The sequence below is a fragment of the Ursus americanus genome, chromosome 16 (genome assembly GCF_024610735.1).
Source record: "Ursus americanus isolate L20-20 chromosome 16, mUrsAme1.1.p, whole genome shotgun sequence".
NCBI classification, from domain to species: domain Eukaryota; kingdom Metazoa; phylum Chordata; class Mammalia; order Carnivora; family Ursidae; genus Ursus; species Ursus americanus.
The window spans coordinates 55536460-55564165 of NC_142142.1; the positions used below are offsets into that span (position 1 = coordinate 55536460).

Consider the following 27706-nt stretch of genomic DNA (forward strand, 5'->3'; position numbering starts at 1 on the left):
TTCTATTCTAGTACCCTTAAAGCATTCAGAACAAGGTAAAAACCGTTTTAGTGTCTTTGTAACAAAAAGAACTGATAAACATAACTCTCCAAGAATGAGGAAAGTTTGAGCAATCACAGATGCCTAACAGTAATACATAGGCAATACAACTGAGAAATAGAAACTTTCCAGATTATATGGAAAGGCACATTTGAAATTATAAGAATAGAGTAATTATATTACAATTATGTAAAACTACTTATAAATAACTATTGGAAGAATACCTGTGATTAGTGAAAGGACTTATACTGTAACTTTATAAATTATTATGAAAATGTTTTAATGATTTGGAATTGATCAGAATATCTTACTACTTCCACTATATTTGAATTTAATAACTGGATCTAAATTAGCCTTTATATGATACTGTCTTCAGTTTGCTGTTCACTTACTTAGGTAGGATTGCGTAAACCTGAGTTTGCATTTTTCAGTGCATAGCCGGTTTGCATTTGAATATACTTTTGACAGGTGTAGTTAAATCACAGGAAGGCACAGGTCAAACAGTGCAGGGTGGTAAGTTTACTCCAGAGGTAGGCTAGGAATTCTTAGGTTTGTCAAATCAGCCCTGAGAGGCAGGTCTGAACTCCCCTACACAGATTGGATAACAGAATTTAAGGAAAAGGAAGGCTCGAGATTCTAAGGTTTGAAGTAGAATGACAACTGATGGGAAATGGGTAGATGCAAAGAGGAATTACCGGGTAATGAAAGATTTGAGTTAAGCTCTTTACATATTTAATTTTAACATAATGACCCAATTAAAATTGCTTATAATTAATAGTTGAAAATATGTAATTGCAAGCCAGGTAAAAGCTCAGGACTAAAAATGTAGATACAGAAAACATTTAAATTGAAGTGATAAATGAAGCTGACCTAAGTTGTAGGAAGGCAGCTTTCAAATTAACTTGGAAATTCTGGTTCTTTTAAATGCACACTTCTGAAAGTATCTGTTTAGTGTTTCTTGCTTTTTCATTAAAAAATGTGGTCATACAGTTTGTACTCAGGTTCTTATTTGTTCACACATTTATATATAATACTCTGAATAAGTCAAGAGGCTTCGAGAGCATCCATAGTGTAACAAACAGGAAAGTGCTAAAGAGGTGATAAATCAATGAATTTTCTTTGACAATAATGTGTTTTGTGCTTACATTTGAAATGCCAATGGTAAAATATCTATAGTACTAAAGTAATCCTTATCTCTGCTCCCCAGGTAATGAGTAAACATGCTACCAGGGAGATCACTTGAGGAAATTGACTTGCACTAAATGTTAATGGCTTTGCTGATTAATTTCGGTCGATAAACACAAGTGAAAATGATTAATGGTATTTAGTTTGCAAACTCCATTTTATTCATGGTTTGTTTCTGCTTTTTTCTTTTTTAATTAGTTCACAAATCTGGTACATACAGGCAGTTAAAACTGGTTATCACTTTGATAATCAGAAGCCTCTGGTATAACACAGTCTTCATGAAAACATAAAACAGGGAGAATGCATGGTGGTAATCTCTATGAAAGCAATGGTTGCAAACATCCATGTTTCTAAGAAAATATAACTTTACATATATTTTTAAGCAAGCTATACCTCTTACATAAATTCAGACAATAGGAGTGTGCAATCATAATGCTTATTTTATGGAAAAAATGAAAATTATTATAATTATGACATAAATGTTCTTAAGTAATTAGAGTCCTCTTGGATTGGATGTAGAACATAAAGATTTTTTCCCTAATTTACAACCATCCTGCTCAAAAAGAGCTGAACTGTTAATCAGTAAGTAACGCCATTAACTAAATTTAACCCAAATTCTTTAGGTACAAATTGTAAAGTGTTCCGATTCCAGCTAATTTAGGGAACTGAGTGAGAATAGTTGTCAGTTTTTAAGTGAAGACTTTTAAAGGAATTGAGCTTTCTTCTAGTTTTTGTGAGGATCATTTTTTTAATCTCACAGAGTTTAGAGGTTATTTTATGAACTGTAAACATTCTAGTTCCTTAGTTTTTTTCAAAGAAAGAGAATTTCAGTATTAGGATGGACTATCCCACACAAATGTCACCAGGGGACAATACTCTGAATAAGTCCGGAGGCTTCGAGTGCAGCCGTAGTGGAACAAACAGGAATCTATTCAAACCAGAAGGAACCAATGCACATGCTTCCTCAGAAGGCTCCTGTCTTTAGAAACTGGAATGGGGATTACCAACACATTGTACACAAGAATTACTGGAGTGACATCCTGTAATGGGGGTGTTTAGTTATTACCCAGGGCATATGAGATTAAGGAGCTGAAGGGGAAAAAATTATCTCATTCTCTCCCCTAAACTCAACTTCAGCTTTCTGTGGAGGCACTAAGGCCATGCAGCTCCTCTTCCAAAGCACAGAGATAGAAAAGCCAAATAAGGTCGAGGACTTTGAAAATTTTCTCTCATTTAATTTTCTCCGAAAAGCTAAATTCTACATAATGGTAAGAATGTTTGCTCAAAGAAAACTGACAAGTAAAAACTAAAGAGACAGATACTCAAGATAAATTGTACTGGAAATACAATAATGAATTTTGGCCTGATAACCCTCATGCTGTCTTATAGCAAAACACTAAAATTCATGCAACAGAGAAATTGGTGACATGAGGACCTTTTCTCCAGACTTCCTGGTGGGGGCGGGGAAGGGACTCAGAATATCCTGTTTTCTTCTGTTTGCTTTCATAATGAATTATTCTTGCTTTTGAATGGCTTTCCCAAACTTTCCAAGTCATTTCTAATGAGAAATTCTTCAGTAGGAGAAGATCAAGTAAACTTACTGAAAGATAGCAGGTGTCTTTTGAGCTCCTTCTGTCTGCCAGAGGAGCAATCAAATAGATTACGTAAAACTACCTCCACAACCAAAATGGCAGGTAGAATTAGAACCAGGAGTTAGTTGTCATTAGTATACTTGTAATAAAATAAAGCTTGTTCTGAAACCACAAGGGCTAAGAAGAGAAGAGCCTGTATAAAAGCTACTGGGTTCTCTAGAAAATGGATACAGTATACAGAATGTGAGAACATACAGAACTCACACTCGAGTTATAAAAATAGACATGGTTCTCAGACAAAAAGCAAATGAGTACAAAAGAATTCTCCAAACATGAACTATTTTAAAAGACACATCTATATAAAACAACAAAATGTCATTTCAGAGCTCCAATGAGTAGTCTGTTGAAATAGCTGGCAAAGGGAGATGAACTAGAGACAGGTCAAGAACCCAGAACTGACTTGTCTGACTCTTCTGGTTGGCAGTGTACATTGGTGGTCACAGGCCGACTGCTTTTGGGAATGAATATTCGTGTGTGTGTGTGTGTGTGTGTGTGTATGTGTGTGCATATATATGTATATACATATATATGGCTGATTAGTTGATGGTGCTTGGTAAATGACTGAGAAAACCCAAGTTTTTAAGTAATCTCTGGAAGTTTAACTCTTTTCTTTTAGCTTCTACACTTGACAATGTTGCACATGAGAAAGGATTCTAGGTTTTTGTTTTTTTTTTTTTACCCAGAATCAACACTGCCATTCACAACTCATGCTCCACACCCCTGGTTCCTATTGTGCCCTAAAGGATCAACCTAGACTAAATATATAATAGAAAATAACTTGAAATGAAGAGGGGCAGACCAGTAACTCATGCTCAGTACTCATAAATCACAAATACTGAAATTAATGATCTGTCTCCTTTTGACTACAAAGGAGATACCGTGAGCTAAAGGAAGTCATGAGAGAAAGAAAGTCAAGAAAATATGGGTAGCAGCACCTTTCCATACCCGCCTAGATTTTTAAGGAGACTTTAACTCCTTATTCCTTTCAAACACAAAGTTCGTCAGTTGGAAGGGGGAAAACGGCTCTACAGTGAACGAGTCCCCAGAGAAAACTAGCAGTACATGAAATGTGCCCTCTGTGGGCTAAAGGACAAGTTGCAGAACCAGTTAAGACACAAGAGGCAACCCAAGGTCTTACTTCATCATGGTTTTAGCAAAGTATAGCATAATATGGGAAGCCCTTTTTCCATCCAATCAACAATTCAGCACCATCCATGTCCGGTCCAAAAAATCCCTGAAGAGTGGGCTTTCATCTTTGGTACCACCTCATGAGTTACTCTTGGTTTACAATAGCTGCAAAGCAGCAAAAAAGCTGGTACCTTTGCCTTGTCTGTGAGTACAAATGCTGGGACTCTGATTGCTGCAACCATTGAGGCCAATTAAAATACTGTAACACACAGGAGTGACGCATCCAATTCCCAGGATCCAGATAATAGCAGCCATGCCCCTACGGGAGCGGGATCATCCATCCCCATTGGTTAAGGCCTTCGGTTTGTTGTCCTCAGAGCAGAATAAAACACTGTGTTCCCACGGACAAGGAACTCCAGATGAACCCATGGTCTACAGGTGGACAGGGATTTTAAGTACCCCATGTGCCAGGCACAGAAACAGTACTGGCCTAGGGCTGTCGCACTTGGAGAAGTTTCTGGTTTGGCAACACGAACTAGAAACTTCTTTGTGTATTCTGGTTTTAGTCCTCTTTCCTGAGTGAAACAGCCAGGGGGTGCCAAGTTCCATAAGCCCCCAATCCAATATTCAGCATTAATTCTCTCCATGGTCTTCTTCTACCCAAGCTACAATTTTCCCTTCCCACCCAGGGATGGCATCATCATCGTGGAAAACCTAGAGGAAGGAAAAAAGAGCTACAATGAAAAAATAAATAAGACAGGGAGTCTCATTGGACGGCTAGCTGCTGCTGCTAAAAGTAAGGCCTCAACACCGTGGATAAGAACATAGAAAAGCCTTAAGTTAGAGTCTGTGTCCCTTTGGTTTCGTCCCTAAAGGTGTAACTAAATATATATATATAATATTTTTAATATATGTAATGTTATATTTTAATAGATTATATATATTATATATAATACAATATATACTATAATATATCCTATTGTGTTATGTTATTATATATTATTAAAATTACATAACATATATTCTTAGTTCCACATCTATGAAATGTTTGTAAAAGCATCCCTAACCCTGCTTTGCTTATAGAGATTGACTAGAATTAATACATTACTAACCATACAGCACTTTGGGGTCCTTAGGAGAAAGCGGTAGCATGAACATTACAAAAATGAGAAACAGTAAAATTTTGGTCCCAGTATGGTAAAGAAAGCATTGGAGAGAAGACCAAAAGAACAGGCAGTTCTTTTTATTCATTCATTCAATTAATTTTCTAAGCCATTAATAGAACAGGGCTATTAAAGCATTTCAGTTGGAAATATTTATGAAATAAAACATTGGCTTTAATCGCAATGTGATTATGTCAGAACCCAGAACTCTCTTCCTTATATCTGGCAGATGGATTATAAAGAGAAGCATAGGCTAAGAAAACAGTCAAGGAGTTGAGAATAAGCATGGGTGAGAAACTACCATCACGGCATACAGTTCCATATATTCATGCCTGTTTGTTTATTTTGCTCAACATAGGAAGCAGAAACATTTCTTTTCTTTTCTTTTTTTAAAGATTTTATTTATTTATTTGACAGAAAGAGACAGCGAGAGAGGGAACACAAGCCAGGGGAGTGGGAGAGGGAGAAACAGCTTCCCGCTGAGCAGGGAGCCTGATGTGGGACTTGATCTCAGGACCCTGGGATCATGACCTGAGCTGAAGGCAGACGCTTAACGGCTGAGCCACCCAGGCAGCCCCAGAAACGTTTCTAAGATTTGGCTACAGATAGAGAAGGGACCCCTAACCCAAGCTTTCGTTCAAGCTTAGGTCCCTTTATTTTCACTAACGAAACTTTCTCCTTTTTAAAATAAAGAATGCTGTCCCAGTTTGGTCAAGGTGATTAAGTCCTTGAACTGAAGAAGCTGTCAACTCCTTGTGCAATTCCCTGACCACCTCGGTCTAAAGTAATCCGACTGGCCTGAGGCTCTGGGAAACTCCTCTGACCTGGTTAGGGAACTTGGGTACTTCGGGTACCAGTCCGTGGGGAGGAGGCTGGCTCTGGGGTTCAGGAATCACCAGTAATACCACCCAGACTCCCGGGGATTCCGTACCTCCTCTTTGACAGTGCCAAACTCAGGATCCAGCGCTTTGAAGTGGTACCGGTGATTTCCCTCCCGGTCAATAGCTGCTTTAAAATCCCTTAGTGTCACCTCCCCCAACCTGCAACAAAAGGCAAGAGCACTGAAACAGACTGTTTATCAAGACGTTGGAAAGATGAGATGTCAGCTTTAAACCCAGGCCCCTGCCAAAGACTCTCCAGGAAGAAATGGCATGGCCTTGTTAGGTCCCTGCCCCTGACAACTCAGACAATTCTACAACAGCACAGGCTAGGGAGCCACCACGAGGGAAGGAGAGCAGCATTACAGATGGTATGATCTGAGAATGTAAAATAGATTTTTTGTTTCAGCAGCAGCCAGAGTACTTTTCTCTGTTTTACTCTGGAAATAAGACATCATCAGGTCTCTGAAATCTAATTTGTTGAACTATCAATGTCTAAGTTCTCTTGATTTCCTTCTTTGTAACAATATTCCATTTCTCTAGGCTGGTAGAGTTAAATCAGACATCACCGTCTTCATCCTTCCAGCTTCGGAAAGCTCCCCTTTAGCCAAGACCAACTAAGAGGACTCTCCAGGAGAGGGACAACCTATTACCTCTCTCAGTGGTTGGTTCCAGAGTTTACAAAGTCCTTCTTTCAAACAAGGGAATGTAAATTAATGTTTGAAGGTTCTTAACACAAATTCTCAATGGCTTGGATGCAATCATCAAGTAGGACCAAGATCAATGATAATAGCCCTGGAGAGCCAGGCTGCAATCCATGGCTATCAATGCGAGCTGTTTTGAGCCCTTTAAAAAAACCATTTTTCCTACCTTGGAACACAGCTGTGTATCAGCACTGCAAGCACTGTTACTGTGTCTGTACCTCGCAGCAGATCATGACTTGTCCCTTGTAATGCCACTGGTTAGTGATGACCCTAAACCTAGGATCCCGATCTCTATTCCTACTACACCGTACTGTTTCTCAAACACCTTTTAGCTTGTTCAGTGGGCAGTAACTCATGATTCTGTGTCCCGTCATTACTTCGTACTTTTATAAAGTAAAAGAGAAATCACGATCCCAGAATCTCACCTCTTTGGTATATTGACCATGAAGGGTGTAAGTGACCGGTCGGTGAAATAGAGCACTTTCGTGCAGGCGCTGCTGACAGCTGGAGAGCTCTGTGAGTGAGACAACTCTGCAATCAGAGAGAGACTCTGTGGTCAGAACTTCACTTGCTCCCAACCACCCCTCATTTCCAGTTACTCAAAGTGCCCTGGAGAATAAAGCTGCCTGGGGTCACAGCACAGCTTTCACACCATTGCGAAACACCAACCACGTCCACAGGGTGTGATCCACATAAGTCACGCTAGGGCCACGAAGCCAGGAGGTGCTTCGGACATGGACGCTCTCATGAGGCCACCATCTCTCATCCATTCCAGGTACTTCTACGAGGGAATAATGAGTGTCCTGACAGGCATTGTTGCTCAGAGTCAAGAGAGGTCAAAGAAGCCAGGCAAGATTTCAACTAAGGAAGAATGGACACAAAGCAGGAGCTGCAGACGCTGCCAACATTTAGACAGTTGTAGAGAATGCTCATGCAATTCATGAAAAGAGAAATGAGCAGGAACAAGAACCAGAGAGCAAAGCAACCTTAGAAACTCAGATTCCAAGGGACTTCATGCTTCCACTATAGAAGGTACAAGACCTACTTTATTCCTTAGCTACACAGGATCTGTATGTGTTGGTCCCCTGGTTTGTTTGTTTTTTTAATTTTTAATTTTTTTATTTTTAAAGATTTTATTTATTCATCTGACACAGAGAGAGAGACAGCACACAAGCAGGGGGAGCGGCAGGCAGAGGCAGAGAGAGAAGCAGACTCCCCGCTGAGTAGGGAGCCCAATGCAGGACTAGATCCCAGGGCCTGGGGATCACGACCTGGGCCAAAGGCAGACGCTTAACCAACTGAGCCACCCAGGCATTCCTGTTTGTTTGTTTTTTTTTAAAGATTTATTTATTCCAGAGAGAGAGAGAGAGACAAAGAGAGAGTGGGGGGAGGAGCAGAGGGAGAGGGAGAAAGAGAATTCCAAGTAGACTCCCCACTAAGCATGGAGCCTGACACGGGGCTCAATCCCAGGACCCTGAGATCATGGCTCGAGCCGAAATCCAGACTCAGCTGCTTAACCAACTGAGCCACCCAGGTGCCCCAGTCCCATGGTTTTTAACTGAAATTCCTTGGTCTACATCTTGTCTCTACCCTTTTTACAGGTACTTATTGAAAATTTTAATTAATGAGTACTTATGATTATGCCTTTAATAAGAGAAAAGACTAATGAGAAACTTTTATCACAAGACCAAAAACCAATAATTATTGTATCTTATAATCTAATCAATATAATTGTTATAATATTAAAATCTTTCCCGCCATCCCACCTTCATATATTTTCTTAACTTTTACTAGGTATTTCAACGTCCTTGTCATATGAGTCTACTCTTGGGTAGATACTGATTGACTCTTAACAGTATTTTTCTTGCTTTTGGATGTGTTATAATTTCTTTTTCTTCTGAATGTCAGACGTCATGTGTATGACAGTAGAGAGTGACTTACAAAATGCTTATGCTTAGAAATGGGCACACTGCTTGTTCTGCCAGGCCATTATCCTAGGGACGGTTAATCTAGACTGGAATTGAGCTGGGATTGGGAGTTTTGTTAAGGTTACCTTGGTGTGCCACCATCTTCAATTCCTCTAGAGCTATGTTAGGGGTGGCTGGTTGCCGGAGGGCTCTTCTTCAGTGTTGCTGCTCCACCTTCAGCTTTAGACTTTACTTGTGTGCCGACGCCTGAGTCACTCTCTCTACACGTGTGCCCTCCCAGAGCAGACTGGCACTGCTTCTTACACAGTGCTTGCACATCTGGCGGCCGCCAATGAGAGGAGCTTCTCTGTGATCATGAGCCAACCTCAGTCTTGAGGGTGGGGCATGCGCAGTGATCCTACTCTTCAGGGTAGGCAAGCTCTAAAGACATGAGCCCGAGACAGTATCCTACCAGTCTCCCAGGTGTAGACAGTTCTTTTTTCCTTTATCCTTCCCCCTTGCTAAAACGGGTCTTCACATCTGCCTGGGACAGCGAGGGAGAGGAAAACAGGTTTGCCGCCCTTCCCTACTGGCTTACGGCTTTTGTTCCTTAAGGAAGAATGCTTCACGCTTTTCCTGCAGTGGCGGCTGCTGCCTATCTCTGGGCCTCCACCACCAAAAAAGGTTTTCTCTGGACTCTGTTCCCACAACCAGTATTTTTCATAAGTACCCAGTGGAGGTCCGTAAAGAGCCTGCAAGTGGGTGCAAACTCCTCTTGGCATCTGTGGCCCCAAGCGTTCCTTATCTTCTGTGCTTAGCCTGGAGCAATTCCAACCCTAGCTGAATTCTTCCCTGTCTGTATGGTGGCGCCATCTTCCTCCCAGGCTCTGCCACAGGTGCACAGTGCTTGCATCCAATCTCTCCTTGGAGGCACCTGTTTGGACTCAGGCTTAGTTGGTTGCCCTAGATCTCATCTCTCTCACGGGTTCAAGAAAGTTACAACTTTTTTAGATTACCCAACTTTGTCTTATTGTTAGTGTAGGAGCAAGACTCCTTTCAGCCTTCTACATCCTAGACAGAGGTTGGATATTACTTTTTTTTTAACTTACTTTTTTTTAAATGGAGGTAAATTCATATAACACAAAACTCACCGTTTTAACCTTTTAAAGTGTACAATTCAGTGGCATTTAGTATGTTTAGTGTGATGTCACTATACTATCTAGTTCTAGAACATCTCATTATCCCAGAAGGAAACCTCATAGCCATCAAGCAGTCACTCCTTCCTAATCTTGGCATCTGTCTGATGTACTCTATTTTGTGTCTCTATGGATCTGCCTATTCTGGACATTTCATACAAAAGGATTCATCCAATTTATACCTTTTGTGTCTGGCATCATTCACTTAACGTTTTCAAGGCTCATCCACATTGTAACATATATCAGTACTTTGTTCCTTTTTATGGCTGAATAATATTCCATTGTGTGCACATGTCAGAATTTGTTTAAACATTCATTGGGTGATGAACATGTGGGCTGTTTCCACCTTTTAGCTATTGTGAATAATGCTATGTACATGTATGTACAAGTGTTGTTTGGTTTTAGTACTTGTTTTTAGATCTTTTGAGTACATACCTAGGAAAGGAATTGCTGGGTCATATAGTAATTCTATATTTAAGTTTTTGAGGAACCACCAAACTGTTTTCCACGGTAGCTGTACTATCTGACATCCCCACCAGCAATGTCTGAGAGCTCCCGTTTCTCCACATCCTCAACAACACTTACTTTCCATTCCTAGTGGACATGAAGTGGTATCTCACTGTGGTTTTGATATACATTCCCTAATGACACTTGGTTGTAAACATCTTTTCACCTGCAGATTGGCCATTTGTTTATCTTTAAAGAAATGCCTATTCAAGTTCTTTGCCTGTTATCGGATTTCTTTGTCTTCTGTTGTCAATCGTAAGAATTCTTTTTTTTTCTTTTTAAGATTTTTATTTATTTATTCGACAGAGAGAGTGAGAGAGCACAAGCAGAGGGAGCAGGAGGAGAAGGAGAAGCAGGCTTCCTGTAGAGCAGGCAGCCCAATGCAGAGCTCCATCCAAGGCCCCAGGATCATGACCTAAGCCGAAGGCAGATGCTTAACTGACTAAGCCACCCAGGTGCCCCTCTACTGTATTACTTTTAATTTTCAAATAATTACTATTGTTTTCCCTTAAGAGTAAAAGGCAGGAAAAGAAGTGGATTCAGAGAGATTATTCTTTCAGTAGATTTGGCTGTGATGAAACAGAGGAAGACAGGACATAGCCAGAGGGGAATAACTGGAAGGTATTTTGAGACTATTAACATTTGCCTTGCACTTCTCATATGCCATGCACTACACCGTATTATTTGCATACAATATTTTACTTAATGCTCATAATCCCTCAAAATTATCTCCATTTCATGAACAAGGAAACTAAAATTCAGTGATATTAACACCTTGCCCATGATCACACACTCTGCTGAGAGCCAAAACTGCACCCCAGATCTATTTGATTCCATGCTCCATATTTTTCCCACTCTATTTTGTGTCCAGTTTTGGACACAAAGTTTGAACTGCCTTTCTACCTACAGGGAGATATCTAGTTGTCATTCAAAAATATAGCCCTGAAACTCAGAAAAGGACTGGGGTTAGAGATTAAAGTTTAAAAATAATCAGCACATAAGAGTAGTCAAAGCTGTGGGAGTGGAAGGGATTGCCTAAAGAAAAGATGAAAAGGCCTAGGTCTAGACCTCCCACGGATCCCAGGATACATCAACCTTTGAGGGTTCGACACAGAAGAAAAGGAGACTGTGTCGAGTTCACTGGACTGCACATCCGAGAGGGCAAGGACCACATCCATCCTGTTCGTCTCTGTATCTCCCACGTCTAACACGGGCACTGCATACTGGATGCTCAAGAAATATTTGTTGAATGAATAATTGGTTGGCACTGAAGTTAAAGAGGAAGAACGCGTACAGAAGGAGACTATTCAAGAACAGTAAGTGATTTTGAGAGGTCAATGGAAGATAAGGTTTGAAAAGTAATCACTTCGATTAAGGCCAAGAAGGTCAACAGTGATCAACAAAAAGAACACTAAGTGGATTAGCTGGGTAAAGTCGACTGGTGGCTTCAGTTGTGAATGGGAAGAAAGGATGGAAAAAGATAAGTGTAGACTATTCTTCCAAGGTTTGACATGGGGGAATAAGAGGAAAAAAGTCAGTAGCTAGAAGGCTAGCGAGTTACACAAGCTTTTGTATTTTCAGAAGAGAGAACTTTTACCTCACCTGTGAATACAGAAATTAGATTAACACCTAGTTTACAAGCAGCTATGAATTTATTTGCAGTATTTGGGGTAAGTACTACAAATACACAAAAGTACTTTTCCAGGAAGGGAGGAATTTATTAGACTTTAAGGAAGAATTTCCAAATATTTAGAATTATCTGCACTGGCAGTTTATATTAACCTAAAGAAAGTACTGAAGGGGAGGACAGTAAAATAAAAACCCCTCAAGAAAACAGAAATGAGGAACACCTGGGTAGCTCAGTCAGTTGAGCATCTGCCTTTGGCTCACGTCATGATCCCAGGGTCCTGGGACTGAGCCCCACATCAGGCTTCCTGCTCAGGCTCCCTGCTTCTCCCTTTGCCTACAGCTACCCCTGCTTGTGCACGCGCGCTCTCTCTCTCTCTCTGACAAATAAATAAATAAAATATTTTAAAAAAGAAAAGAAAGATAAAACAAATGACTGTTTCAAAACAATGCTAGAAGAAGAAATTGAAACTATTCTGGTACTAATATAATTTGTTCCCAGTGTAAATCCCTCATTCAAAAAGAAAAGATATCTGGGGGCTTACTTATTATTTAACTACCCTACAAAAAAACATTTTACCTTTCATATTGTGCCAATATCTTAAGTGTTTACTTTGGGTTTTGTTTATTAATGTAGTTTTCAAAACTGTATATGTAACATACAAAATTGGTTACAGTCAGCTTTTTACTACTTGGTTTTTGTAGATTATTATGTACTTTTAGATTAGGCCCAGGTAAACTATAAAAGATAAGAAAATGTGAACATTACTAAAGCAAAAGGTAACATACGCGATAAAAGAGAATTTACCCGGCAGGGTAGGTTTCCAGCGTGATTGAAGGAAGAGGGAAAGGAATCTAAAGAGAGGGAACAGAGCCGGTTGAATTACTTCTTAGGTGTGGCCACTAGATGGCGCAAATCTTTGGCAGGACTCAAACTGAAAGACCTGAGCACCGGGTTTTAAGGAAAATTCCCAAAGAAATTAAACTTCTTGCCTTCAGGAAGAACTGGAAATTTTCTGTGCTATTTTGGACTGTAGGATGGTTTGTGTGTGTTTTTGTTGTTTTATATTTTGCTGTGTTCAGTGTAAATGTTTTGATATTGTATATTTTCCAAAGATTTTTAGCCTGAGTCAGCAGCACCCCGCCCATAGCTAAATGGTACCTGGGGTGATGGTGGTGATGATGACGGTATGTGTCTTCATAATCCTAGAAGTAACTCCCTTCAAGTATTGCTATAGAAACAACGTAAGAGTGAAGTACCACAAGAAAAAGTCTACTCTCAAAATGTTAGTAGCGAGAAAAATACTAAATTTCTGATCTAATATGCTAGGAGTCCTTACTGAGCAACAATGAGTACTTACTTGAATTAGGGGGCCAGGACTCCCGGTATTCACTACCTGCTTGAGTTCTGGGTGACTTGCCCCGAACCTGAGGAGCCACACAAAAATGCTTAGAGTTATGATCTGCAGGAGAATTTATCCAAGAAATTTAAATCATAAAAGTGTACTGAAATATATACTTTTCTACCACATCTTCCACAGTATATAATATCGGACCATGTATCCTAACAGTAATGATGTATGTTTATAAAAGGCTTTCGAGTTTCCAATGCATTTTCCCATATATTTCCATATCCAATGCCAAGCTCGTTCAGGGGAGGAGAGGAGAGGAATAAGCAGTAAAGAGAGACCCCATGGGGTCAAGAACCACAGTTCCTTAAGCCCTTATGCAGTTTCTAGGAGCGAGAGTTACCATGAAGGCCTTTCCTGATGAAGAGCCAACTCCACTTAGAGGAAATCCAAAGAGAAAAGCAAATGCGACCTTTGACAGGGTCTTCCTATCTTTCAGCATGGCCCTAACCTTGATACAGCGAAGCTCTGTGGGTGCTTGCCTACAAGAAACAGCACAGGAAGAGCATTACCCTTCTGTCCTGTTTCTTCTGGGTCTCCATGGCGTGCAGGCGCTCCATCAGGCTGGAGATGCCCTGCTCCAGGCTGTCGATGGTGTGGTGCTGAGGGTCATGGCCACCGAAACTGTCGCGCAGGCTGCGGAGCGCGTCGCGGACGAGCTGCAGGTCGCTGGTCTGCAGGCAGAAAGGACGTGCTGCTGAGCGGGCACAGCGCCGGTCGACTAACCACATCCCAAACGCTGGGCTGAAGACGGTACGGGAGAGAGCTCCCAGGACGGGTCTTTTATTTTCGAGGGAGGAGGTGTGAATGGCAAGAAGTTCTCCTTCACGGAAGTGGGCCTACTGTTTGCCCACTAATTATTCCGGTTGGATAGCAAGCGCTTCACATCTTACCCACTCAACAGATGCAAGAATTAGGGAACCGGGGTACAAAAGGCCCAGGGCGCTGGCAATGGCTAGGCTACTCTTCCAGTTTTAGCTGGAAGTGGAGGTCTACACGCAAATCCTAAGAACCTACCCCTTTGTGAGTGATTGAAGCAGCTCCTTTTCCTGCCACTGGAAGGAGAAAACCATTGCTCTGAGAGTTGTGACTGTTGTAGTTGGTCACCTGTAGCAGCAAGAAGAAGTGATACTTGTTATAGGGAGAATTCCAAACCAAGGTGTCCTGTCTTATTTTTCTTATTTACACGTACCACGTCCTGACATAGTGTATCATTGTGTATTTGTTCATGTCTCTCTCAATTAGAATGTAAGCCTCATGAGTGCAAAGACTTTTCTTTCTCCTTTTGTTCACTGTTGTAACCCCAGTACTCAACACTTGGTTGACACTGTTGAGTGAAGAAAGAGCAAAATGGAAGCCTCAGCCGGGACACCCCCAACCCCACCTCAGCCTGGCCACGGGAGGGCCTGAGAATGCCACTCCAGCACCTCCTGACTTCGCTTCAGTGAGAAAAAAAATATAAGAACAATGACTAATATTTGTTAGCCTGGCTTTGTGCCAAGTGGACTGTCCATCTTCCAAATGAGTCTTTTTTTTTTTTTTCAGATGACTCTTCTTTCTTCTTTTTTTCCCCAATGAGTCTTATTTCTAAGGCTCAGAAGTAAAGCAAATTAAGGTCACACAATGGCAACAAGTATGAAAAGCTGGAACCTGAAACCAGATTTTCTTTGCCTGGAACCTGCACTCTTTTTTTTTTTTCCCCTAACTTTTGTTTATTCAGGTATTCTCTACACCCAGTGTGGGGCTTGAACTCAAGACCCTGAGAACAAGAGTCGCATATTGTTGCGACTGAGCCAGGCAGGAGCCCTTGGGGCCTGCACTCTTAACCCCCTTACCAAATAGCCTCTTTGACCCTGCAGATGTGGGAGGGGGACCCCAAGGTGCAGGTTACCTCGTCTGCCTCTCTTTTCATACAGTGAGCCAAAAGGACGTCTTTCTGTTCCAGCTCCCGCTCTAGGTCCACCTGCAAATAAGAGACTAAATCAGAGAAGGGTGTCTAAGGCTGGAGGGGCAGGAGGCCAGTGTGTGACTGTATTCCCACCTGCTGGTAACTGGCCTCGGAGAGCTTCCGGAGGGCTTCTTCCAGCTTGGCCTGGTACTGCTGGAGGAGGCGCTCCTTCTGCCCCAGCTCTTTCTGCAGTAGAGACAGAAGTTTCGGATGGGTGGCAAAGCCAAGTGCGCTGAACAGTTCACCGCTGGCCAGCAAGTTCCACCTGAGCAAAGGAGAGCCTCAGGGGGAAGAGTCCCTTCCTCCGGCCACACAGGAAGACATTCCACACTGCAGCGATCTGCCACAGTACCAAGGGCTCTTGGAAAAGTAAGGAGGAAGGCAACTACCATTTGTGGGAGGACCACCACATGCCACGCATGCTAGTTAGATATAAAGCTTGAGACAGGAGTTTCCAGACTGCTAGTTCTATACTCCTTCTCGTAGACATGCTATCTATTCTTCAGGGTTACTGAATCAAAGGCACGCAGAATGTTTCCTTGCAGAAAGCAGCAATGAGAACAGGGTACTTAAGAGCTCTTTGTGCGACAGCAACAATACTGTTCGTAAAAGGTCAAATGGAAATCATTTCCAAACTGACGCGCATTCTTACTTTACATTCTCCCAAGAGCCGGTTCCGCTCATCTAGCTTCCTCTGCAGGTCCGCCTGCAAGAAGAAAACAAAGAATTAACGGGCACAGAGATACTGTCTGCCAACCCCAGTAGGAAACCAGCTATGTAGTAACCGGAGTCGATGTTGGCTGCTAGAGTATAGAGCACAGAGAGGGCCCGGCTACGATGCAAACACAGGCTGCCCTCCGGCTGCCCTCCATTTCTTTAGTAAGATAACCAACGGTCGCACCACAGTTTGCGTCTGTCTCAGTGTCCCCAAAGTTGAAGGGCTCGAGGCCAGTGTGGTACGGGCTTTCAGCCACAAGCAGAGATGACTCTAATAGGAAGTGAAACTAACTGAAGACACGGAGGGAGGGCATCTCAGAAATAAGCTAAGAGAGAACAGGATGGCAGGTCTAACAGGACTTCATGTACCCTACTTTGCTACTGGGGCTCAATGAGACCCGAGTTCACTCCTTTAGCTCACATTCTGGTTGTGCAGCTCATCTTTGTCCATGTTTGCCCTCAGCAGTTCTTGTTTGAGCTGCAGAACAGATGTGTCCTGTTGAGTCAACCTCTGCTGCAAGGCATCCTGGGGAAAAAAGCACACTCATTACTATGGTCCCAATTAATCAATCAGCAAGTTTTATCACTACAAGTTTTAAACCCCTTACCATGTATCCAGCATTAGTTCTGGCAAACTGGGAGACAAAAAGAGTATGAGGTCTTGCTATAAGGAGATGAGCAGGAACTCTTCTGGCCCCTTCCAGGATGCTAGCAGCTAAAGGAAAGTCCTATCCATTGTCCTACCTAGCGGACTGAAACCTGACTTTTCCTCCACCTAGTACTCGCCCCTACCCTCCACTGCATTCCTGGCAGCATGACGCCAGAGAGGGAGTCAGGGATCTGATCTAGATTCAGATTACAAGTCTACCGCGTACCTTCACAACAGTGACCATGGACAATGTTCTCTCCTTCCTCCCACCCTGGCTTTCCCATCTGTATCTTGGGCATATAAATACTGAATCTAGATGAACTCTTTTTCTTTCTCCTTCTCTGCCAAATCCCCATCTCCTAGAGGGTTGGGCCCTATTGCTGCCTCCTACCCCGTTCATACAGAATCCCCGGAATCACTCCCACTCTGCTCCCACTGCCTTCCAATGCCTAGTCCGGACCAGGATTGGGATTATATTTCCATGCTCAGAACTCTTCTTGGGGGATGCCTGGGTGGCTCAGTCAGTTAAGCGTCTGCTTTCAGCTCAGGTCATGATCTCAGGGTCCTGGAATCAAGTCCCACACTGGGCTCCTTGCTCAGCAGGGAGCCTGCTTCTCCCTCTGCCTCCTACTCCCCCTGCTTGTGCACTCTCTCTCTCTGACAAATAAATAAAATATTTAAAAAAAAAAAGAACTCTTCTTGGACTGATGGTTTCTCTTTCCAGTGTCCTCCGATCTTACCAGCTCTAGGGTCTCTTTCTCTCAGCTTTGACCCTCTTGGTTCCTACCATCCCTAAGAAATGTGGGTTGTACACACTTAAAAGGGTCAGCTGGAACACATTTCTCCAACCGTGGTGACCTCAAATGGAACTCATGGACTGCAGCTGCACTCTGCCGTGTATTCGCCCTGACTTTTCTCTCTTTACAGACTGCAAAGAAACAGTGTGGGCTCCGGAGAATGTGAGGGTCCATTCTTAAGTACGCTGTCAGCCAAAGGTCATCCAAGATGCCCTTGGCATCAGCAGTTCAGAGGACTTTTCCCAAAGTGTTAGTAAATTTGCATGGGAGAAAAGGCACTTTTGTGGTTAATAATTCCAAACTTTTTTTAGGCCAACCTTTTTATGGAAGACTTTCTCAGGTCCTTTAGTATGGTGCTATTCACTGGCACTCTTCCAGGGCCTTTCTCAACCTTATCTGAGCACAGAACACTTTGTTTTCTGAAGTATCTCAAAGAATGAAGGCTATGAAATATACTCGGACTCTGAAAAAGGCTGCTGAGCTGCCCCCCAGTCTAGCCCATGAATGGGAGTGTGGGGAAGAGGGGAACAGCAGCAGCTTAAGAACATCCTTTCACACTTCTAGGTGTTTATTCAACAGACACATTCCCACTTGGGTGAAACAACATATATTCAAGGCCGTTAGCTACCATCACTGTTTGTATTAGCAAAAGACTGGAAATAACCTAAAAGTCCACAATAGGAACTGATTACATTATCATATAAACATACACTGGTATACAATGCAGCCATAAGAAAAAGATCTAGAAAGGTCTCTATGAACTGAAATAGAATGATCTCCAAGATACGCTACTAAGTGGGGAAAGGGGAACGTGTCAAGCTGTATGTATAGTATATTATTATTTGGGGAAAAATCATATACATCCATATTTTTGATAACTGATAAGTTATCTTCGGGAAAGAGAACTAGGTGACTGGGTGGCAGGGGCTGGGGCGGGACACGGCTGGAAGACAGACTTTTCAAGGACTATCTTTTTATACCTTCTTCGCTTCAAGCCATTTAATATTATTAACTACTCAAAAACTAAGTAAATTACAATGTTTAAGAGGACATTCTTCTATAGAACTGAGGAAAACTGTAAAAAGTGATTGTTTTTACATATAAAAACTCCCAGGTGGCACAGAGGGAAGGGACAGTGCCATGAGTCGTAACCACCAGAAATAAGCCTCAGCAAAACAGGTATTTTCCTCAACAGGTCTCACTTCCCATCCACAAAGCCCTTTCTAGTATCACGCGTCCTGTTCAAGACCCTTGCAGACATATACAAGCCCACAGACCCAACTCTCCTCCTTCCACCCACGCTCAACAGTAGACAGCTTTACCGGGTAGAATTTGTTTATTTAAAAGGTTAAACTGCTTCCTTTTTACCTTTATCCCCTGCAAGTTTCTGGCTTCTTGTTTACATTTCAGCAGCTCCTTCTGCAAACCAAATATAGTTAGATCAGATGGTAGCATCTGGGTTGTTTCAGAAGCATTACCTCATTCTGTCAGTAAGAACACAAAACTCAGATAACCATTCCATGAAAAAATCATTAACCCTCTCCTGAGGCAGAAAGCAGGTCTGGTCCAGTAAACAGTAAAGGCTGTCTCACAGAGACAAGAACGAGACCCATCCCATTTTCCCTGTGCTACCCAGGCCCAAATGCAGAAGAGCCTTGCCAAGAAAGAAGATACCACACATTCGCAGACTCTCGTTCCTACATTTAGCACTCTTCACTGACAGGAAAACCTAATCATGATAATCTAAGTCTCCCTTACTGAAACACACAATCATATCTTAATATGCCTACCCCCAGGGTCATTTGTTCAGCAAAGGGTTAGAGTACTTTGGATTCTCCAAGTAAACCAAACAAAAACACATTTAGCCCAATTATGAAATACTAATTATCCAACCCTTACAATAGATTAAATATATGTACATAATTGTCACTAGGAAAAATTTTAGGAGAGGAACACCCATACCCCAGACCCTGCTCTCTTCTTTTCCTATTGAATCACATCAAGAGTTTGGAATTAACATATCTAAAATGGGGAATTCTTAACATGGGCTCCACAGATGGACTACAAAGTAATCTATTAAAAATTCAAGTCAGTGAGTGTGTCTGCACACACTTGCGCATATTCCTGGAGAGAGCGCTAATGGCTTTAGTCATATACCTACGACTCCCGAAAAGTTAAAACCCACTGAACTGAAAGCGTTCTGGAAGAAGTCACTATAAAAGACCATACTGGACTACAGTTAACAACACTGTGTTGTGTATTTGAAAGTTGATAGGATAGTAAATGTTAAAAGTTCTCATTAAAAGAAAAAAATGTGTAACTATGTGTGCTAACTAGACTTATAATGGTGCTCATTTCATAATATACACATATATAAAATCAATATGTTATACACCTGAAACTAATGTATTATAAATTATTAAAAAATTATTTTAAAAATAAAAGGACCATGGGGGGGCATCTTGTGGCTCCCTCAGTTAAGTGTTGCCTTTGGCCCTTCGGCAGGCTCCCTGCTCAGTGGGGAGTCTGCTTCTCCCTCTCTGCCTGCCCCTCCCCCACCTCATGCTCTCACTCAAAAACTTGTGTTCTCTTTCAAATGAATACATTTTTAAAAATTAAAAAAAAAGAAAAACAAGACCGTACTGATATTAGACCCATTTTTAATTAAAAAAGAAAAATTATGAAACATTTAAAACATAAAGAGAGGTAGAACCAATGACACAGATACCTATTACTCACCACCAAGACTGAAAAGACATTACCTTTTTGCCATATTCAGGACATGTCCCTCTCTTTCAATTAAAGACGGAAAACAGACACAGCCGAAGTCCCAAGTCTGCACCCCTCCCCCATACCCATCACTGTTCCGACGCTGGTGTGTGATATTCCCATAATTTCTTTCAAAGGGACAAAGGCCCACGTTCTGACATACCTTTAGGTCTTGATTCTCCTCCATACTCTGATCCAGACGACTTTGGATTATAATCTAAATATAAGGCACAAAGAGATGGCTATGCAGCTATGCCGTGAAATTCAGAGGTCATTCATTCAACAGAAATTAATGAGCACCTTTTCGATGCCAGCCTTGTACTGTGAATACAGAGAAGACCAGAGGGCAGTTCCTCGCCTCTGGCGGAAGGGCACACACAGGGCAGCAGGGAAGGGACTGTGGATGAAGCTCAGACATGTGTGTGTGTTCTGGGTACAGGGGGTCGGAGAAAAAGCAAAGGGATGATAAAATGAAGTTTGCCTTGGAAGTAAATTATTGTTGTTTTAGAAAGTGAATTAGAGGAGGACAGGAGGGGAATCAGGAAAACCAGCAGGAAGGCCGCTAGCGTACTGGATGGAGGCCTGAGTGAAGGCTGTGAGAATGGAGAGAAGTGGTTGGAAATATTTAAAGAGTGAACGGACAGAGCTGGGTGACCTGCTGGACACAGAAGGAAGGGCCAGAAGGATTCAAGGATGATATTCAGCTTTGGGTATCTGGGTGGATGGATAGCCATCAGAACCAGAATTCGAAGGCACAAGTAGTTTTGGTGGTGGGGAGAGAAAAGCTGTTTAATTTAGGACTCAGTGACGTGAGATGCGTCTGGGACACGTAAGTGGAGATGAGCAGCAGGTGGTGACACGCGGCACACTCCGTAGAGGGAGCCGAGCTAGAAGTCAATATTTGAGAAGCAACACCTGAGTAGGTGGGAAGTGAATGACGCCTCGGAGGCAGGTAATACTGCCCTGGTGAATGGGTAAGACAGCAGAGGGCCCCGAGGGGAACTCTGAGGAGCACTGGCATTGAAGGCATCAGCAGAAAAAGAGAAGCTTCAAAGGGAACCTGAAGGTAAACTCCAGGAGGGTGGGGTCTTAGGTCTGATTGTCATCACCGTGTCTCCAGTACCTTGAAACTGTGCCCAGCATGGAGTCAGCACTCAGTAACCATGTGTTGATGAGGGAGCGAGGGAGGGAGGGAGGGAGGGAGGGAGGGAGGATGGAAGAAGGTAGTCAAAAATACATGAGGAAAACCAGGAGAAGTGGAGTCAGGGAAGAGAGCATTTCAAGAAGATGAGGACAACAGAATCAACAGCTAAAAGCAAATCAAACACAGAAACCAGATTATCTGCTGTCCAGTCACAAAGGCAGGAACTCACCAGTTGTTCCTCAGGATTGACTCCCGGTTCACAGAGGGCCAAGGGCCTCTCCTGTTCATCTTCGGGTAAGGATCCGTTGAGCAGTAAGGCCTGAATAACCACAGAAACAGAAAGAAACCTGACTCCCATCAGAAGACTGAGGCCGGAGGTGACCTTGGTAAGCTTATCCTAAACTGAAATCACAACTGAGCTTCCTATCGAAATCTCCTTGGTAATTTCTGGTCTTTAGATACCTCTGATTTTTCACCTTGGGCTCTCGGGAGTTCCTTTTGTGGGGCCCATGCTTAGGACCCTTTCCTCTCTCTGGATGCACCTGAATCCTCCACTCTGAGGCTCCTTGCCCCAGTTGCTCAAACTGAATTCTACCAACTGGAAAGTGAACTAAACGCAGTAAGCATTATCCTTCCTTAGAAAAGGTTATTATAATGAATTATTTAAGTTATGTTTAGGGGCACCTGGCTGGCTCAGTCTGTAGAGCATGCAACTCTTGATCTCAGGGCCCCATGTATTCAAGCCCCATGTTAGGTGTAGAGATTACTAAAAAAAAATTTTTTTTTAAATCTTTAAAAAAATACATTTAGAGCCCTGACTTGGGTTTGTTGGATTTTTGTTTGTTTTAATAACTCTGAATTTTTACTCCCTAGAGCAACCTGTATAGAACAAGAAGGAAAACCTATTTACAGAGAGATGCCCTCCTGCACGTCCACTCCCCACACCAGGCTTTGCTTTCATTAGAATATGGAAGGGAGGCACATTTACCCTGGACTAAGGAAGCTCAAACCCTAGGGACCCTCACATGCGCTGATGGTCCCAAAGCCCTGATCTAATATTGAACACTTGGCCCTTGAACGATGCGGGTTTGAACTGCATGGGTCCGCTGATATGAAGATTTTTTTTTTTTAACAAAATACAGTACAGTACAGTACTGCAAATATATTTTCTCCTCCTTATGATTTTAACGTTTGCTATTCTCTAGCTTACTCTAAGAGCACGGTATGTAATATATATAACAATTAAAACAGCTGTTAATCAACTGTTTATGTTATCAATAAAGCTTATGGTCAACAGTAGGCTCTTAGTAGTTAAGTTTTAGGGGAGTCAAAAGTTACACATAGGTGATCGACTCTGCAGGGGGTTGGTGTCCCCAGCCACCCCCCACCCCAAGTTGTTCAAAGACCAACTGTACTCATAACCTGTAATCTTATGCTTAAAGAAGGCCCCCCAAACTGTATTCTCTAACACTCACAAAACTTGGAACCTGCTCATGCAGGTAGGTATTACGAGACCTAGCAGCTCAGTGAAAGATTGAAGAGTGCGCCCCCATTTCATATTTCAATTGTCTCAATTCAATCAAGAGTTACAGAGGTTAAATCCTGTTTCAAGAAATATAACACAAATTACATCATAAATGCTGGTATATAAAAACTGTTTAAAATCCAGCCACTGCTTGGTCTACCAAGCACTAATAATAAGATATTGGTAAATCAAATGAATTTGACTATCCCATGGAGTGTGGCAAGAGGTGTAAGACAAGTGTAAGAGGCCACAGGGAGCTAAGGGAGAGTAACATCACAGAAACACTAACTGTTAGTGGCGAAGTGCTGAGCGGGCTCTAACTGAGGCATACGATTAAGTCAGAAATCCTGGACATGGCTTAGCACGCAACTTGCTCATCACTGAAAGAGTTCAGAAGCCCCGTGGATGCTGTGAGCCCCACTGTATTCTATAATGGAAGAATTCTCATTGTGATCATGTGGCTGTGAATTAAAACAACTCTGTCTGCAGGGAATATTAGGGTGCTGACTTTCTGCCTGTCAAATCTCTTCTTTTTCTGCCTAATCTGCCATCGGATTTCTCCCAGACTGAAAAATGCAAACCAAACCAAAAGCCAAATTAATGGATATCTATGTTCGTATAATGCAAATCATCCTGGGAAAGCCCTGGTTGGGTGTCATCCCAAAGTTAGCACACATTAATTAAACCAGTCCTTAATGGAGTGGCAGATAAGAGATCTCAAAGGCAGACATTTAAAAAATAACAAAGCCAATGGGGAAAAATCAACAACTCTCCTTGGGAATATTAGGCAGCACACATTCCTCCAGCCCTTCTCAGCTCCTGGGGCAGACATTATGCAAACTGTTTCTCCACAGCACCAATCTCCTTTTTTCTTTCAGAATGCTTTGTGTCCCCACCCTGTTGCTGGCTGGCTGGGAGCTCGCCCTCCACCGCCTGCCGGCTGCCAGAGCCACTCACAGAATGTGGGCTTTGTTTACGGATCCATAAATATTTGACAATTCAGAAGCAGTGCAGTTCCCAGCACAAACAGAAAGGAATATTCCTAGGCAATTTCAGGGTCATCAGCACACTACAAGGGCTCCCCCCAAACAGGGACAGACACACAACGACAGAGGATGGGGGGGGTCATTCAGGGTAGGAACTAAGTCAAGTGGGTCTGTTGGCCTCAGGGGGAGAGTTGCGGAGCTGGCACGAAGGTATAGAAATGACTGAAGGCTTTGTTGCTTGAGGAAAACCTCTGTTACCTGATCATTACGGCTTGGCAGCCTCTTGCAAACGCATTAGGAGGGAGCTAAATCCCTCAGCTAGACTCAAATGGAGACCAGCCGCATTACTGGCTCTTGTACTCTTCCTGCGAGAGAATTCCCGGGGACACATTCCCGATTGTGTGCAGTGCCAATCTCTGGCGAAGCCCCACAACTTCAGGTCTGCAGCTGCGGACAGGGAGAGACCCGCAGCTGCGGACAGAGAGACCCGCCTACAAGCAAAGAGCCAGAAAAGGGTTTGGTAGGGGTCCATAATGGCTCCCGGGCTTGCAGAAATCCCGACAGCTGTGCTGCCCACGAGAGTCCGCAGGGTCCATGTAGGAGTACTCGCACATAACGAATTTTCTGCTCTTGGAGTACTACTCAGTCTAAACTCCCCATTCCACTCTGACCTCATAGGAACCTGAATCAGTTTATTTTCAACTGATACTCGTGACTTAAAAATAATCATGGACCGGTGCACCGAGGATAAAGCACACGGGAAAGAGCTACCTGCAAGCCTGATATCATTTTCTTCGCTTCCTCCATTTCTTTTTCTAAATGTTCTTGTTGTTCCAACAGCTGTTCTTCCCATGAGGTCTCCAGAGAGGTCCCGGGGCTGCCTGGTCGCCAGTCGCGGGAAAACGGAGAGTCTGTCTCCTCTACAAAATGAAAGGAGGGAGTACAGTTCATGTTGAAGAAGACAGTTTCCAGCAGAAAGCGTTCACAGTCCCCTGCGTTCACGGGTTCAGGTCACCTGCCTTCTGAACCTGTCCGCACGGCGCAAACTGGACGCTCCACCAGGGGGCGCTGTGAGACATGAAGAACTGGCTATGAACTCACACTCTCGGTTGGGGGAAAAGGATCATCTGCAGAACCTTTAAGAAGCAACAAGATTCCGTCCTGGGGAGTCTGGGTATGGGACACAAAGACCCTACTCTTAAGTCTCCGGAGCTGGCGTCCCCGAAGCTGGATTCTACTAGGTACAAAGAGAGGAGCTGCCAGTTGCAATGAAAACCAAATTCTTGTGGTTGCTGCGGAGCTTTGAAGGGGAGCCTTCGAGTTAATATTCCTTTGACCCTTCCATCATACCGAAGCCCCTTCACATAGGACCCTGTGTGCGTCACACAGGAAACAAACTAGCGAGAGCACACGTGCACACACTATTCAATCTCGCTCGCTGGTTTCGTTTTATTTTCCTACGTTTATGGTCTCTTTGCTCTGGTTTCCTTGTCTATTTTATCCCATCTAATTGTGTGCACGGCCGTTAAAAAGGCATTATGGAATACAGAAGGGTATAAACTCCCTGAGTAAGCGTCTTCATTCATAAGCCTGAATGCAGTAAGGATAATTCCTCTGGGTTGCTGTGAAGATTGAACGAGGTAACTCATGTGCAGGGCTCCGTGGTGCCTGACCCAGTGCATTCACTCAGCAAATGCTCTTCCTCCCCACGGTCCCAAGAGTTTCTGAATCAGTAATGTGACTGACTCTTTGGTGCTAATTCCAGGACTAGAGGCAAGAATTTAAGTCGTTTTTCTTCTGAGGGCTTCAGTTTCATTACAACCCTTATAGATGAATAAAACTCTATTGAAATCACATGCTTTGCTTCTTCTATGCTTCCCTGTAAGTTTACATAAGAAAAAGGAGAGCAACTGAAATAGAAGAAGTCTAAACAAAGGGAACCCTTTGTGTTCCTTTTTGTGGCCGCCATACCAAAAGCCTGATGTAGTCCTGCCCTTTATATTCTCACAGACATCTCAGCTCATACTATATATTCCTGGTTCAATTTAAGTCAAGGATGTATTGAAATTATTTCTATAACAGAGGAATAATAAAAACTGTTTACTTGAGTAAGGCTTTTGGATTGCCCCAAAGTCATTTCCTAATTCGTAGGCAGCTGGCAGAGGAATGGCCCATCTACGCTGCTGTAAGATTTTTGACAGCTACGACATCAGAAGTGACATTCTGCAAGAGGGTGACCACATTCATTGGCTCAAAGGCATCAGAGCCCCCTAGAGCTGACCCAGCATGCACAGACTATGGAGAGGGAGAAGGCCAGGGAGTTTATAGGTAGTCAGGACCCCAAACACTTCAAGATGAGGGCTGTTCCTTGAGCCAACCCAGGCACGCTGACAGATAGTACCTGTTCTGTTCTCTATTCCTTCAGAGGGAATAATCACGAAATCTGCCTTCTCCTCCGACTGGGTTATAATGGATTCGCTCTTTGCACTGTGGATAGGACTAGGTGAAGTCAGGCTGTGATGGAAGGAACAGGAAGAGAAACAATTATTATGAACAGTTGTTTATTGTTTTAAAGATTTATTTCTTTATTGGGGGGGGCAGAGGGAGAGGGAAAGAGAGTCTCGAGTAGACTCCGCACTTGGTGCGGAGCTCGATCTCATGACCCTGAGATCACGACCTGAGCCGAAACCAAGAGTTGGATGCTTAACCAACTGCGCCACCCAGGTGCCCCTGAACAGCTGTTTAGAAGCCAACTGTCATAATTCATCCCAGAGACATGTTCTTATTCATCTTAACTCTACTGCCTAACGTGGTCCCCAGCCCACAGCATGAACAAACATCTGTTGAATGAGCACAGGATGAACTTACCGAATGAACGAAATGAATGTTAAATAAGCGAATAACCCAGGCTTTGGAAGTCTTTTCCATGGCAAGACTGCCTCGAAGCCTGATTCACAAAGAAGAGATTCACCAGAAGGATGGGTAAGCTAGCATCTTAAAGAACTCCAAGTTTTGTTTTGTTTGTTTGCTCTTTTTTTTACTTACCACCACCACCTGCGCCACCACCATCCCTGGGCCCAGATTCAAAGACTGATATAGTGTGAGTCTTAGTAGCTTTGGGAGCTGGAAGGAAAATCTACTCCCAGACACGAGCATCAGCAGCAGAGTAACACGGCAGATCAGCTCTGGGCTGATCTCAAAAAAGGGGATAATGCTGAGGGTGAGTCACAGTGAGAAGCTGCTGAGACTGTGGACGGTGCCAGGCTGGGCAAAGGGGCAGTGATACATCAACAAGGACAGGACATGACAAGGAAAATGGGACTCCGAAGAAAAAGGGGGAAAGACCTGCTAGGGAGAGGGAAAGGTTTACTTGATTGTACCATCGAAGAGTTATTCAGATACCTGCTATATTATTTGCAAATTACTATCAGAAAGCTCTCAACAGGGGCGCCTGGGTGGCACAGCGGTTAAGCGTCTGCCTTCGGCTCAGGGCGTGATCCCGGCGTTGTGGGATCGAGCCCCACATCAGGCTCCTCCGCTATGAGCCTGCTTCTTCCTCTCCCACTCCCCCTGCTTGTGTTCCCTCTCTCGCTGGCTGTCTCTATCTCTGTCAAATAAATAAATAAAATCTTAAAAAAAAAAAAAAAAAAAAAAGAAAGCTCTCAACAGTTCTTAAGTTCTGATACAACTATTAGCCTTGAGGGAACCACCGTGATTTTCAGGGAAGATGAATGTTAAAGCTGCAGCACAACAGCAAATCTGCAAGACAAGATGAAA

At 43.0% G+C, this 27706-nt stretch overlaps 1 protein-coding gene across 6 annotated transcripts in view; it reads right to left on the reverse strand.

The window, feature by feature from the left end:
• Nucleotides 1–1362: 1362 nt before the first annotated feature.
• Nucleotides 1363–27706, reverse strand: part of DIXDC1 (DIX domain containing 1) — a 68517-nt gene continuing 42173 nt past the window's right edge. For 5 of the 6 annotated variants that reach the window (XM_087868437.1, XM_087868438.1, XM_045797770.2 and 2 more), the window contains 15 exons: nt 26331–26443; nt 24701–24849; nt 21648–21737; nt 20438–20491; nt 18874–18924; nt 16481–16585; nt 15995–16048; nt 15436–15528; nt 15286–15357; nt 14412–14501; nt 13907–14068; nt 13347–13413; nt 7175–7280; nt 6099–6207; nt 1363–4718 (listed from right to left, as the gene is read on the reverse strand). In XM_087868437.1, the coding sequence (XP_087724563.1) occupies nt 4638–4718; nt 6099–6207; nt 7175–7280; nt 13347–13413; nt 13907–14068; nt 14412–14501; nt 15286–15357; nt 15436–15528; nt 15995–16048; nt 16481–16585; nt 18874–18924; nt 20438–20491; nt 21648–21737; nt 24701–24849; nt 26331–26443 (1396 nt within the window). In that variant the 3' untranslated portion in view covers nt 1363–4637. The remainder of the gene's footprint in view (nt 4719–6098; nt 6208–7174; nt 7281–13346; nt 13414–13906; nt 14069–14411; nt 14502–15285; nt 15358–15435; nt 15529–15994; nt 16049–16480; nt 16586–18873; nt 18925–20437; nt 20492–21647; nt 21738–24700; nt 24850–26330; nt 26444–27706) is intronic. The other variant, XM_045797772.2, reaches the window with a different exon arrangement.